The following is a 15805-nucleotide window of genomic DNA, read 5'->3' as shown; positions in this document are numbered from 1 at the left end:
TCATTAGATATATCCGTATAACGTGCCACGTGTGCCAATGCCATAGAACTATAGCTGGCCTCTGGATCTATAACTGCTAATGATGGGCTTCAACGTATACTATCTAGATGTTATTGGCATAGACTAAATATGGCCGAAGATGTTTCTTCTTCTTTTCTTCTTCCGTCTATATAGTACATAATAATAATAAGAATGGTCAGCGATTTCGACTGCTGGACAGAGCAAGAACCAGCTGTGATGCGTACGACCATATTTCCAATAGCGGATGATCCTTTGCCTAACTTTTTGCGACATTCTTTTCTATTTTTCGTCATCGTTTTCGATTTCATTTGCAAGCATTTCCGGCTCGATATTGGCCGCGGCTTTTCGCTCGAGCGTTGACGACCGGCTTTTTTTCTTTCTTCTTCATCTCCAGCTTTCCTGCCATGATTCGCTTAAGGTCTACGGGTCTATATTATATTATGTGCTGCGCCATTGGGTCTATGTGCTTATAACTATGGTTTGGCCATACAGCTTTTTGTTTTTACGATCAGATTGATGTTTGTCGGCCAGGCCATCAACGGCCCATTTCCCCCCGTTTGGCCGTCCATTTTGTTTGTTTTTTTTTCTTTCGATGCTCAGAGCCCCGGCCGATGACAACCAAACAAAACAACAACTGTGGCGAAAAAGAGCAAACAAAAGGGGAAGAATGCAACCGCCTTGAAGTGCAATCCAACGGAAATCAAAAGGTAGGTCTGATATAGATACATTCAGTCTCGTTATAAAGACTGGCCAACTAATGCGACGTTGCGTCACACTGATGCTATATACACACAGCAGCGTCAGCATCAGCTCTTGGTTTTGGATGTCAACAAAGTCGATTGGAAAATGAAGAAGCTAATTCGCAAGCAAGTTGCACAAAAGACAATGGCAACGCAACAAGACAGCCGCCGACATATCGAAAGCCAAACAAGAAAAACTTGGCCGCGTGTTCTAAAGCAAAAAACCAAACAAAACAAAAAACCAAACAATCCCAACAAGAAAAAAGACGCAGTTGTATGCGAAGGACGTTGGAATATGGCGACGCTGTTTCTTTTTAACTCTCCGGCAAGTAGGCGGGACGCGGGAGTTGATCTCTCTCGTGCAGCATCATCTCCTTCTCTTTCCAACTCTCTCTCTCTCTCTCTCTTTATTTTCCTTTTATTTTTTTTTTTCTTTAGACTTGTCCCTTCTCCTTTTTGCTTACTCGCTTTCTTGCACTACACACACATGAGGCTGACTCTCTCCCTGCGTTCAGTTTGTTTTGCGTGAGAGACAAGGACGTAGCGGTGACACGGCCAGTCGACTATCAACCGTGCAGCGGTGCGGCCGCTTCTTGCACGTACACACTCCAACATCAGCAAGAAAGTTGAAGTTGTTTTTGTTTTTTTGTTTCTGTTTTTTGTGTGTGTGTGTGGGGAGGGGGAGGACGTCGATTATTGTTTGTTTCGCCATCATTCCGCGGACCAAGTGTTCCACTTTTATGCATAGGTGTACAATGATTAAAGTTCGTGTATGATATTCCAAGTGCGGTGCTATCCAGCGAGTCCACTTCAAAAAAATGAAGCGCCTCAAGAAACGGGCGGCACTTGCGTCATAAGGAAAAAGGTCTAAATTGCGAATTCAGCGCTCGTCTTCACGTCTTCAAAAGAGAGACGAACGTGGACGAAAAAAAATAAAACCGATCGGGGTGAAGCTTAAACAAAACGAAAGGCAAACACAGAATGAAGGCCGGGGTGCGTGTTGACATTATATACAGCAGCAGCGTCAATAGCAATGAGACGCCAAAGTGAACGACGATCCAAGTGAGGCATCACGTTTCGCTCCACTTCTTTCTCCAATCCAATCTGTTGACACGCCTGACTTTTATCTCTCTTACCTTTGACAGTTTTGTGTTTTTCTTTTTTATGCAAAACACCAACAAAGTGGCACGCTGGTATATACAGCCTCCTATTACCAAACCGAATTTCGGCTCCGACCGGCAGCTATGAAGTAACAATAGCTATAAATGTGTTGTGGATAATATACGTAAGAGCAAAGGGGGGGAAAGATCGCGAGTGGCATTGCAATTTTCTTCCACGACATGTGAAAAAAAAGGAAAAATTAAAAGAAAAACGAAAACAAAAAAGAGTAGACGGCCTTGTAGCGACTAAAGCGGCAATCATAATCATCATCAGTGCAGTTATACAGGAAAGGATAACGGTAAAGAGGCAAGAGGCAGCACGAGCGTCGATTGCTCGTCGCCGTGTTTCGCTGTGTAATGTAAACTGTCGTGTCAGCCGGTCTTGGCCATCGTCTGTAGTAGTGCAACACAAGAAAGAAAAAAACAACGAGAAGAGAGAGATAGAAAGAAAGAGAAAGAGAGAGAGGAAAGACGGGGAATATTTATAAAGAGAGGCAGTGGCTGGAAAGTAGAGCAACTAGCTGGACTGGCTGCTCTCTTTTTGCTCTGGCCGCTGATTGTCATTAGACCTCCGACGATGATCTGATTTTGATGAAATCATCCAGCAATTACACAGAGAACTCTCGTCAGTTTTCGTTCGCCATCACTTCGTATAGCTAGTTCAATCTGTGCGGGTCGTTCGATTTCAAATTTGAAACGCTCCCGCCATCCGCAGACGTGTCTGAACATCCGCCGGATCTGATTATTTTGCATTTTTTTTAAATCTCTCCACCCTGTGATATTATTCGCTGACTGTACATGTCAGTCGCATCAGTGCATTGTCCTGATCCAGTCAAGGGTCCCGTCCTCGATTATTTCCAGTGCGAACGAGATGATGCAATGAGTTTGACGGCTCGCTAAACCCTATACTAAATCAAAGTGTTTTTTTGGTTTTTTTTTTTATAATAATAATAAAATCGAAAACACAAGTGAATTCACGCATTAGATCGTCAGTGGTGTTTTTTGTTTTGGTTCTTCCGTATTCGAATTGTCCGTGAATGGCCGGCCAGAAGAAGAACCCCCAGCTCTTGTCTTCGACTTGTGGCTTGTTCGGTTGGTTACCTCACACCAGCGGCGTCTCAGCACCTCCTGTCAGCTTCAATTCGACAACAGGGGTGACTGACCTCCGCTGCCACGTCGTACGTTTTTCATTTCTTTTTCTTTGATTGATTTCTTTTATTTATTTATTTTTTTGAAATTCAAAGGCATTCTATTTTTACTGTAGTCTATCTACTCGAAATGTGTTCGGTATTTAGAGTTTCAGTGACGCGTTTCAATGTTTTGGGTCGATACTGCGTCCGACTGCGTCCTTGTTTTTCAAGTGTGCGTGTGTGGGCTAAGGGATTGGGAGACGCAGCCTGTTGAATAATTCACCTGACGCAAGAGTTGTGTAGAGTCGACGTCCAGCCAGAGCTTTTGCGTCGATATAGTAAAAGCGTTCAGGGCTACAATCATTTTGTTGGTGTCGCGTCGCTTCACGCAAGGCAGACGCCATATATTCTCACGTCATCTTGTTGGAGGCGAATGGCGTATAGACTGATGCGTATAGACAATCTGATGGAACAGTATAGATTAGACAGTTATTATCGGCAACTCGGCAACTCGGTAACTCGGCAACTGGCGGTTTCATCGTGCCGCTGTGTCCGTGTCAGAAGGTGAACGATAGATCCTATATAGTCTTTGCGTGAAAGGCTCAAAAGAGAAAAAAGATCAAAATGCAGCGATATATAAACGTTCGTGGGCTGGGCAAAAACGAAAAAGTCCTTAGGCGGGGTGTTATTACATCAACGAGTGAGCGAGGGAAGACTATGGCGGTTCTCTGCGCGTTCAAAGTCCTTTTGTTTAAGTTGACTCAAATAAGATTCGTGTGTGTAGGCTATAGACTACGTAGCTATTCGTATGCGTAAAATGTTTCGTCATTTCTTGTGCGGCTTTGTTGTTCTCCTCCTGGAAATTGAACGTTGAAAACAGCCGCCAGCGAAGCCGTTGATGCAAAGCTGCTCATCGTTCGCTTTTGTTTCGTCGAGAAAAACAGCAACTGCCAGGCAGGATGCAATGGGCGAGATGCTGTTGTAGCGCATTACTCAGCATGACGAGCTTCCTTTGTTTTCTTCTCTGTTTGATGTTGTTCTTTTCACTATCGTAAACCGCAACAACAGCGCGGACGTAAACAACAAATCGGCAAAAAAAACAATCGACAATTCACCGAATGGCGATGACTAACACGAGCCGTTCGATGCCTGACCAAAATTGTTTAGCGCCATATAACCAATATGCATCTACGTAAATAGATGTGAGCGAAGACACGGCAAAAAGGAGAACAAATATATAGATATAGAAACAGCAGAATACATTTGACTATTTTTTAAAGAAAAAACAAATTTAGGAGAAAGAGAAGCTGCAAAAGTCCCGTTTTGTTAAACTGCGATTCAGCCTACCGGCTTGTTATAATCCGGTTGAGCAAAATGAGGCTGGTTAGAATATATAAATGAAAAGCGTATCTATCTTATATGTATATAAGATAGATCTACCGTATTCTTTTACCTATTTAATTTTTTCCAGCCAATTCGTTAACGTAGGCTACATATAGTCTATATACACGAAATAGGGACATAATACGGCAGGGGTCAAGTCCCCAGGTCTTGCATAATAAAAGAACGTGTAAGCTAATAATAACAGGCACCGATTCTAAACCAAGTTGAAAGCGTCTCAAACTACTCTGGCGGCTATATAATCATTCGAATCTTGATTTGATGAATTGCCATCCTGTTTTGATATGGAAACGTCACTGCAGAACGTTGAAGGAACCCAAGCGGCCAAGGAGGACGGTGCGAAAGAGGACGGAGAAAACGATATCGGATGCAAACCGTCGTCCTGCACGTCCGTGCAAAGCAAAGTCGGTCGTGGGTGGCCGGACCATCCGTTTGACTTGGCAAGAGCCCGACGATGACGCTGGTCAAGAAACAAGTGACGGACCCAGTCTAGTGACCACATGCATTCCAGCGCCAGCGGTTGAGACAGGCGTCGCATTGCCGGCCCAATGTCGGGTGAGACGGGCCAGTTTCGAAGACCCACGTCCGCTGCCGGCCAAGACCAACTTCGAGCTGAGGCGATGCAAGAGCGAAGTTGGTCAACATCCGTCCGTAACGAGCGCCCACTCTGCAAACTCACCGGCCATCGCTCAAAACGCGCTGACATCCAAAGACAAAATCCAGGCAAAGTTTCATTTTGTTTTGATTATTATTATCTAGCCGCCTTTTGATGATGGTTTTGTAACGTTTGATTATGCTCGTGGCCGACCTTATGTTCTTATAACGATTGGCAATCTCATGCATCCGTTCGACGTTTATGTCCAAAAGATGTGGCCAAATCAAACAGGGATAGCAGAATGCGTATGTAGATTTTGAATTGAACCCTATATATGAAAGAGATGTATAAAAGGGAAAAATATAAGATTAAAAGAAAGTGCGACCCTTTGGCGTCGTTATACTTCAAATGATAATTAGCACCGATGTTTTATCGTTAAACTCGTTTGTGTGTGCGTGTTTGAAAAGTCGAAAGTCAAGACACGAGTTTCACATTTGGACGTGATGGAGTTGACGTATACACATCGAATATAATCACGTCGTCACATCAAATAACCGACCACCGGTGCCAGACACTTTCGATTATTTGGCTACGACATTTAACTTTCCATTAAATTAAAAGAACAAAATCGCTATGCAGGAAGAGGCCCATGGAAAACGAGAAGTGAGAGTGAGAGAGAAAGAAAGAACATCGATGACAAACGAACTACTAGGTCTATTGTCTATACAGTTCATACCAAACCACTTTGCAACGGAGAGGCTATATACGACTGAAAATGTGGCCCTACTTTGCATACCATCAATTATGCTGGATTCCCATCTCTTGTGTAGGCCACCGAACCTGCCGCACAGCGGACGAGTGGACAGACCAACATAGCGCATATTTCTTTGCTATCCCTTTTGATGTGTAGGCTACACACTATATACGTACATCTACATAAGAATTGCCCTCTACCAACCAAAACAAAAGAGACAAAAGAGAAAGAAGAAAAAGCCGAAACAGATTGTTTTCCACGTCTGTATAACAAAAGACGCGGACAAAACCTTTTTTGGGCTTCGTCGTTAATTGAAAAAAAAAAAAGGAAATGCCGCAATTTTGCGTGAATAATGAAGTCTCATCCTCTTTGAGCCTTCGAATGGCAATGTATAGTTGTGCGTTAACACGGCCGTCAAGTGGAAGCCTCTTCTTCTTTGTTTTGTTTGTTTTTTGTTTTTTTGGGGTCTATCGATTGCGTTTTGTTTTCATTTCAAACACAGACGACGTCGGTCATTGGTTTATTTTGTCCATCCATTTGATTGCGGCGCCGTCCGGCTTGTGACGTTGCACCCACACTCACCGCCCAATTAAAGCCGCACTTTGTGCCTTTATTTGGCTGACGATTTCTCATCCGCCATCAGGCAGCACTAATTGTGCGTTCATTCTTCATCCTCGCATTTCTTTTTTTTATTTTCGCTGCAATACTTGTGTGTGTTTTAATTCATTCTTATTCGCCCCTCATTTTTCGTTCGTAATGGAAGAAAACAAGAGAGCGCACGGGGCGTATCCGACTATTTCGTTTATATAGACGGGCCAGACACCGCACAGTCACGACTTGTGTATAGTAGTACGTAGCCTATACGTATACGGATCGATTGCCTCCTTCCCCACAAAAAAGAAAAGAATGTAGTTGCACACGCCAAATAAACGAGTCAACGACTGTAAGGCGCCGTTCGGACAACGGTAACAAACAGTCTCAAAAGTGTGTGTGTAAGCCTAGTCGGCGGAGAATTTTATTGAGTTGTTTGACGACAAAACCCAAATTATTTAGGCTTCGTGCCAAATGACCATCAAAACTGCAACCTCCCACGCCGAGAGTAAAAAAAAACAAAACAACTGCACGTGCTGCGAAGCATTTCTTCGTCTGTTTTCTATGTATATTCTACAGGATAAAGAACAACTTGATGGGGGTGGGTGGTGCAAGTTCGGTCACAAATCAACAAGAGTCCTATTCATTCAAACTGTTGGCTTTTATATAAGCTATCTAAAGACGTAAATTCTACGTCTTATATTACACACATTCCGTGTTCAATGGACAGGTCAGCACGTATCCACATCGTAGAGCCATTGTTTAACAGACGCCGAACTAAACAACGGCCCAATTGAGAGGCACAGCAGTCGGGAACGATTGAAATGTATTGTTGTTGTTGTTGTTGCTAACGATTGAACGTTACTTGGTTAGGCGTTCGCCCGAACGGCGCGAGAATTGCGAACGTTGAAGCTTCATTATTATCCTGAATCGGGATGGGGCTGGGTTATCCTCTTCTGCGCGTCCGTTACTCAGTGCGTTTCGTACGGCGTCCTGTTGGCCGGCGGGACGTTGATGACCGCCACGACACGCCGTTACGGATGGACGACTGCCAGCCAACCATCGCAGCGTTTCCTGGTCAAACCTCTTCCTTACGTCACCGCGTCAGCCCTGGAGCCGGCCATTCTGGCGCATTACAGGCCCGTCTACCTGTCGTCGGCCGTCACTTATCCAGCGCCTATCGCCAGTCCCGTTGCAGGTCAGAATTCCATCCTTCATCACTTCATATATACGTAGATGTAGGCTATATATACTATAATATATAGGCTATGCAGTATGTACAGTAAATGTATATACGTACGACTCCTATATATATATACGTACGTATATATATAGATATAGAAGAACTGCAATGTGCCAACTTACACGGTCCATTATCGTTTCAATATTTCATTTTTGATGGCCATTTTATGTTGAAGCTTATATGTCTTTCTGTGCTGTGTGTACGAGATTAGAGCGCTATGCAGATACGGTCAGAGCGAGGGCCAATTAAGTCCTTATTAAGCTCCGTTGCGGACACGCCTATGTGCCGTTCGTTCCCCCCATGCTCGCCGTCTGCTCATTTCGTTTTGAAACGCGAGTCGGTCTTGAAAGAGTTTTTTTTTGTTGTTTTCAAGGCGCTTAAAAACGAATGTTTAAAGGACTTTTGGGTGTGAATGCAATCATCCAAATCGGCCAATTTGATAGCGCCGTCGATCCATCAGCACACATGTGGTGGTCTTCTTGGCACACAAGTTCTAGTCAATCTCCTTAAATGAAGATTCGTTTTGAATTTGATTGGCCTGTTGGCTTTCATCGTCGTTGTTGGTCATTTGATTCCGACCACCAAGAACGCCTTTTAAAAATCCCACGTTGCCATAACTCTTGTGTGATTGACATAAAAGCGTGCTGGTGCTGTATATCGCCATGAAAAACGTCGTATACAACTTAACGGACAGCAATTTTCTTGAATTTCCTTTGCTCATTTGACGATTTGTCTGTATATCGGCATTCTTCCATCTCAGTTGCATCTCAGTTGGGTTTTTGTCGATATTCCCTCTACGTGCCTTCAAGGCTAATGGCTATTTTTAGAGCACAAATCCTCTCCAATAAAGAGACAATAGGATGCTCGCTATTTCCTCTGCCGGAGGATGTGCATCTATCAATTGTTCACGAACAGAGCGCACGCTCTATACAGCCGTAATACATATATATATATCCTTTTCAGACGAATGTATGTATATACAGCAGTACTTATATAACAACAATCGTTCATTATTAAAACTCTGAATCCTTCAAGCATTCATTGCCGAATGTACAGCTTTGCCAGAAAACCCGAGTAGGCTATATACTTTATACACCTCTCCTCAGCACATTGTCGAATGTGCAATTTGTCCTGCAATTTTATTGTTCCGTGCAGTTTTGTTTAGAATTGAGCATTGGTGAAATTCCATGAAAATCAAAAACTATTTTTTTATTTTCTCTTTATTTCGTTTTTTTTTTCTATAAAAAAAGAAAAAAAAGAAGAAAAAAAACTAAAACAAAATGTTGCTGGCAATGATGGTGGCGGTGCTGTTTACGAAATTTGTTCTACGGGGGAATCCCGACAATAAGTCTTGAGAAATCCGATGCCAAATGGCATCGACATGTATAGCCTATACACAAACGGCTGTTGTGTATAGACGCTGTTATGTGCTTTCAACTTCTTGACATCGCCCTCCCCCAACCTCCTCTTCGTTCGTTGTTGGCCTTTGCCGCATGGTAGATAATGGATATTTTATGTATTCCAGATTGCCAACTACGCCGGAAACCGGTATATATCTATATATTTAGCCGATCGTCCGAAATAACGTCACCCCCGGCCAACATTCGTTCTCAAACGGTAGGGACTTTTCATAACTGCGCCGTCTCCATTTGTTTTCCCGTGACTGAGTCGCCATTTCACAATCACCCCATTCACTCTTTTTATATCCATTATATATGATTTGATTTCTTCTTATTTTTGCTGTGTCTCTTGTTCCACATTCCTGCATTCTTTTCTTTTCTTTTTTGGCTCTTAATCAAGCAATATAGGTCCTCGTATTACATTATCCCCTCCCCAGAAAAACATCAAAAGAAAGAATTGTTGTCGACTTTAGTTCGTGATGTTTATCGTCAGTTCTATTGATGACCTAAAAGAGACAGAACAAATACGGTAGCCTTTTTTTCTTTCTCTCTTGCTTTTTTACTCTTCCGGGTCATTTCCGATTTGCAGCCAAGCCAAAGGCATGTACTAGATTTCTATATATATAGCCTTTATACGTACCATCTTATAATACTTAATTCCAAAGACAAGAAAGAAAAAAAGCACTTCCTTTTTGCTATATCGTTTTCGATATGTTGCCGTGCGCTTTGTTTGATATAAGAGACAAACAGCGTTTTGCTTCTGGCGACCATCCATATACAAGTCAGCACCTTGATTTAATAGCCGCATATCTTTGTGTAGTCTACAATCTTATACATCTACCTTTATTGCTATCGATTGCCAAACTGATGTGGCTGTGCCATTTCAGTTTGAAATAATGCGTTAAATATACTGGGAAGCAAAAGGTTTGCAATCTATACACGATTTCATCATATATATACATGTGCAAAAGAATGAAACGTAGATATCTGGCAGGATTGATCAACCGCTTTGATAAATTGGCGCGTTGTCTCATCTTTGATTCAATTTCGTGCCACTGATTCAATCGAACACATCTCATGATGGAAATCGATCTTTGACAGCCAAGCATTCTCTCTATAGACCATCGATCACGATGTTTGGACGACTCTCCGAGGTGTCATCCCTGCTGATTGCCTTCTCGGTGGCCATCATGGCAATGTACACATAGACAAACTAAAAGATTAAAAGAATTTTTAAAGGGCCCTGTTTTCAACACGTATTTGAATGAAGTAAAGTTAAATTGCACAAGTTCCAAAATTCAAAAGGCGGAATGTTGGGGCCAAACTTGAAACCTACACATCGCTTTTGACACGTGTGGTCCTTATATTTCCTGCGTGTGATTGACGGCCGTTGTTCGGCTCGTGTTGCTGACTCGAGACGTCTGTTTGTTGTCTGTTGTGGGGGACAAACCTATTTTTGAATGCCAATCGAAGGGACGGCACAAGGCGCAGTAGGGTGGTGTCACGCGCATTAGCCGCTATTAACTGTTGACGGGTATTCTCCCCTCTTTTTTGTTTTTGTTTTTGCTGGCCTGCTTTTCGTTTTAGCGTTGATATATTTATCCGTCATGTCCTTCAGACTCTGGAGAAAGCAAAACCAAAAACAAATATTTTTTTGGCAGCCATGAAATATCGACAGTGTTTTATTCTTGCGTGCCATCACATTTTGCTGTCCATCAGGAATGCCACAACGAATTTCCTTGTTATGTCTCATTGATTTCTGTGGCTAAAGATTCGAATCCCACATAGAATTTCATTTGCTGTTGTTGTTCGTAATCGAAAGATAGGTCGTGGATCACTTGCGCTCATCAATGAGCCCTTCTTCTCAATATACAACAAACAATCATTTATTTTGGATTTTCAATCTTGCTATAGCATGAAACCAAACGAGAAAAGAATGCCATGTTTTATCAACGACATTCTTCTGACGTGCTTCACGTCGCAAGTCATCTGTCTTTTTTTTTTATGACGTAAACAATCATGGGCTGCTTTCATATAAAGACATTCCTGATTAATCGCTCGACGCACAACCGCAGACCACCTTTTCCATCGTCGATCATAAAAACCTGATGAATCTTGTTTGTGTTATGCTGAACACGCAGCACGTTTTTCTTTTTCTTCTTTTTATGCGAACGGCATTAGGATGGTGCGCTAGATTTTCTATGTACAAGTGACTATATAGCGGCCTTACCGGAGGTGTCAAGTCAGATACGATATGAGGAGTGTGCCGGGTTAGACAAACAACATCCATTCCCTTTTAACTGGCGGGCCTATATATTCACACAATGGAGTCAAATAGCCTTTGGTATATACTGTACGTAGATTAATGATAACAGGCATATATATATAGCGTCCTAATAAAATGTTTAGCGAAATGCCTAATATGTACAAAAATTGAATAACAAATCATTGATTACGAAAATACGGAGGGGGACATCCGCGTAAAATCCACAACCTCCGGTTTCCGAAATCAATTCATTTTTCAAATCCCTCCGCTATTATACTTTGTTTCGTTGCTTCGTTTATTATTTTGTTTTTTTTTGGCTCGCACTATATAGCTATACAGAATGCGGTGAAAGGTATAAAAGATAGATTGACAATTTAAAAAAAAAGAAACAGCAAAGTGAAACGACTCAATTGAAACTATAAAACCCAATATGCATATCGCGTGGCACCATTTAGTGGCAAGGCTACATATGGTGCGATAATTCTGGCCAAATGGGCGGACGTGATGCGTGATGAGAAATTAAAATACGTGCCCTCACGTAAATTTAATGCCTGTCTTGACCATCAGATGTGGCCATTTACACCATTTGATGTGAAAGTTGCTAGATTTAATTCATCATCGTCGTCTAGGTTTCTTGAAGTATACAATAAGGGCCTGTGGGTTTTATCCTTGCAGTTTGTCCTGAAAGAGCGGCATTTCATTTTATGCATTTACATATAAGGACAATGAATTGAACGCAGCTAACGAAACGCGGATTGTTCTGGTCTGGTTATCGCCAGTGAGACAAAGATGTATTGGGACGCAGAGGAGGAACGTAATTGCTATCTGAGATGAATCTACAAATGAAATGCCTCCTTCGAGGTACCACTAAACTAGCACGCGTTCTGGGCCCTTATTTGGCGAAAGAAGATCCTAATTGGGGCATGAAAGTAAGCGACATGTCTGTGAAATATGTGGAGAGAAATTAAGAAAAAGAGAATGATGCAATCCAAAGTGGATTTCCCAAGATCATTTTCTAACTTGCCAGAAGGGGCTTCGAAAAGAGGAAAGTAGGCTAAGTTACCTGTACACAACTGTTGATGCTTGTCTCGAGATCCCAACTTGCCAAGAATAATTGTGCTACACTTGTTCAAGTACACACTTTCCTTGAACAATTCTAATACATTTAAACTGAATAAAATAAGATCAACTATGTATATGCTACATGAATTGGCATCGCAGTGGGAATGAATCATTTAAAATAGCTGTATTCAATCCCAGAGCAAGATGGATAGTGCACGAATGTACAAAAGACTATGATGTTGCACAAACTGTAGGAGAAAAACAAATTCTGCTTTACATCGTACGTTTCAACGATCTCCTGCTGTTACTTTTATCGCCTTTTTTCTCATCTCAAGTGCCATACAAATCTTTTTCTGAAAGACGAAGCTGTACACATTTGTTTTGTTTTTTGTTGTCTTTCGAGCTTCTTTTGAAAAGTCAAGCCGACTTTAACGTGTGACGCGTTGTCTCGCTAAACAGAGGACAATTTATACGAAATGTGTCCTTGGCCATTATTTATTCGGACACTGAATGGTGGACTTAAAATGGCTCATTTTCTCGTTCTACTAATTTGTTCTGATGGCGGGAGAAAGAAGACAGTTTTTATTGCAAGAAAGCCAAATGCTATGCCTTAAATCGATGGCCATGAGCAAAAAATTAGCTGCTACTTGTTATTGAACAAGAAAAAGGTGATACCTCATTGTGGCTGATGTTCAACGTGTGCAATCGCACAACAAGAAACTAGAGTATGGGTCTACACATACTAATACCGTTGTCCTGTCACGTTTGATGTATCACGGCTGTTATCACGCGAGTTTCACTTCACTGTTATTATATCGGTTGTGGCTTTACATGGCCCTCACCTAACATAAAATACTGCTGTATAATGGCCCACTTAAAAAGCAAAAGTTTTTGGTTTTTTCGCTACGTTTATTGGCTTTTAATAAGTCCTGCGAGTTTCGTTCGACTTATACCTGCTGGCATCACATTTACATATGTTGTGAAGTAGCAACGCCGTCTTAAAAACTATGGCTTATTCTTCGCGTGCAGGTTACCCTGTCATAGATTTAGTTGTCGTTTTTACGATTCTACACAAACTTTAGAAAAGATGAAATTTAGTTCGAAAATTGCTGAGCTCCTATTTTAAGGAGAAAACAACCGTGGGATGTGACTTCAATGTTCTTTGAACGTTCAACATTTTTTACAGGTTTTAAATCCCATTCTTTTCATTGGGGGCTAGACTATTTAACTTGTTTTTAGTATTGGCTGCCTTCCTTAATGTTGAGCTTCTTATCTCGGTCTGCGAATTGGTGTTGGTTATGCACATTGCCTCGCACTGATTGCGGCTTAAAACTGCATCACAATGGCGGAACCCTTTTTTCTTTTAATGGCAAACAAAAAGAAAAATACCTGCAGGAATATAAAGCCTAGATTGTTATCATCTATACTCAGCACTTCTAAAAACTACGGCTATAATCACGCAGGCTAAACGGCTTAACTTCATTAGCATGCATATTATGTGCTCCACTCTGAAACTGCCGTACGTATCGTCCCTCGCTGGTATTCAAGATCGAATGCTGCAAAGCTTGATCCCATCTGTTGCAGCCATCGTTTCTTAGTGATGAAACGTTTTTTTTTTAAATGGAAATGAAATTCATTGACGTCATCAACTTTGCAGACAGTGGCCTCTAGTAATTGCGTCTTGCATTATTACATTTTTGTGTTTTCTTTCGGATTCGCCTTCAGTGGCACGTCTATTAACGTTATCCTAATATAATTCCTTAAGATATAGACAAGCTTTGTGGTGAGCTGTATCTAAAGAAAACTTAAAGCTGCACAGGAAATCATGCTGGTGGCCTTGAGTGATTTTGTAATTGAGGTTGTGTTCGTGCCAGACGCTTGCCAGCTTTCACAAATTATTGAAACTTCTTGAATATTGGTCGGAAAGTTTAATGGCTGCTGAACGGTTGTCGGGAGGCCAAGTCGTGCATTCGGCTGAATGTATAATTCATAGAAGATTAAATAGTCTTTGTGTGTGTGTGTATAAACGGCGCTCTGCTATAAAGAAAAAGCACCGTTATTAAATTTCAGAAAAGTTCGTCGGTCATAAAAAACAAAAGACAAGTCGTCAGCCATGTTTTCGCTCGCATTCGTCTTTTGTTTTAACGATGGAACAGTCGAGACGCGGTTAAAGTATATAGACTATGATTTTTTGAATACATGACAATCATCGGTCAGGAAACGGGAAGAGACCAACAATAATCTCAACTCGACAGCCTTAATTGGACGCTCGACATTTTTATAAATGAATTAAATAACCTGCAAGAGAGACCAAAGCGCATTGCTCTTCTTGGTCTAATCGTTAATAAAGAGATCCTGTCAACAGTTGCATCAAGCGCTCGTCATGGCGTTGACATGAATGCGGGCGAAGATGTACGTACGTAGCCTAAAGAAATGAAACTATTATTTTCCATCAAATTATCGTCGTTATTTCTTATAGACTCCTCCAGCTGTTGACGACAAAAGTCGTTAGGGTTAGGTAGGGTAAATTTCTTCTATTGTTGTGTGTGCGCGCGCGCTTTAGTTCAGACCTTGTCTGAACTTGTCTGAACTTGTCTGAACTTGTCTGAACCCAAACCCCTTCGTTTTGCCAATATGGAACCCATCCTTACACTTTCGCCACCTCATTTTCACCGTCCTATTTTCGCATTGTCACCCTTCCTTTGTTTCAACCCTTATGTTTATCACGCCATTCCTTAAAAAAAATGGATTTCACAGTAACATCCTAAAAAAGTAAAAGAGATTTATTCAAATGAGAGCAAATTGAATAGAAACTTGGGAATATTCAAAATATGCTGGTAGCCTGGTATAGCGTCGAACGGCTAAACGACTAACGACGTGACGAAATATACAAATTGAACCTAAAACGGCGGTGATGACACAAAAACCGAGAAACACGGGAATTAATGGAATGTCGAGCAGTTGCTGATCTCCACTAACAAGCATTCAGCACCTAACGTTTGGACAGTGACGCATAACATCTTCACGAATGGGATCAATCATATTCCCTATACGAGCATCTGCTGATATTGGGCGGCCGGTGTTTACAAATAACGAGTTAGAGAAAAAGCTCGCGCTCAACACTCTTGGGGTTGTTATGAACGCCCGCGTTCATCTGTCAACGAAACGGATGCATAGGCGAGAACCGTGATGTTCCGAATAAAAAGAATCCCCGATCCAATTTTGTTTCCTCTTGCCTCTAATGAGAGAAAGGAGGATGTATCAGAAGCATTCCGGTCCCCGTTTATTCAGGATATTCGCTGGCCACTTTAGAGGTGGATAACAGATAAGGGCGTGAATGGCGGCCGTCTAAAGCAACGAAGAACAGACTTGAAAGAAGGAAATGGGGATGATAGGCTGCTGAAAATAGGTTGGCAGCCCATCGATCCACTGGGGGGAATAT

The 15805-nt window shown here is 41.8% G+C and overlaps 1 protein-coding gene across 1 annotated transcript in view; it reads left to right on the top strand.

The window, feature by feature from the left end:
* The first annotated feature begins 1318 nt into the window (after nucleotides 1–1318).
* The window catches only part of LOC116924737 (monocarboxylate transporter 2), a 40756-nt gene continuing 26269 nt past the window's right edge, over nucleotides 1319–15805 (top strand). The window contains exons 1-2 of the mRNA XM_045175356.1: nucleotides 1319–3099; nucleotides 7266–7590. Coding sequence (XP_045031291.1) covers nucleotides 2959–3099; nucleotides 7266–7590 — 466 coding nt within the window. The 5' untranslated portion in view covers nucleotides 1319–2958. The remainder of the gene's footprint in view (nucleotides 3100–7265; nucleotides 7591–15805) is intronic.

This window comes from Daphnia magna, linkage group LG6, assembly GCF_020631705.1.
Source record: "Daphnia magna isolate NIES linkage group LG6, ASM2063170v1.1, whole genome shotgun sequence".
Classification (NCBI taxonomy): Eukaryota; Metazoa; Arthropoda; class Branchiopoda; order Diplostraca; family Daphniidae; genus Daphnia; species Daphnia magna.
This window is presented reverse-complemented; position numbering and strand designations above follow the sequence as displayed.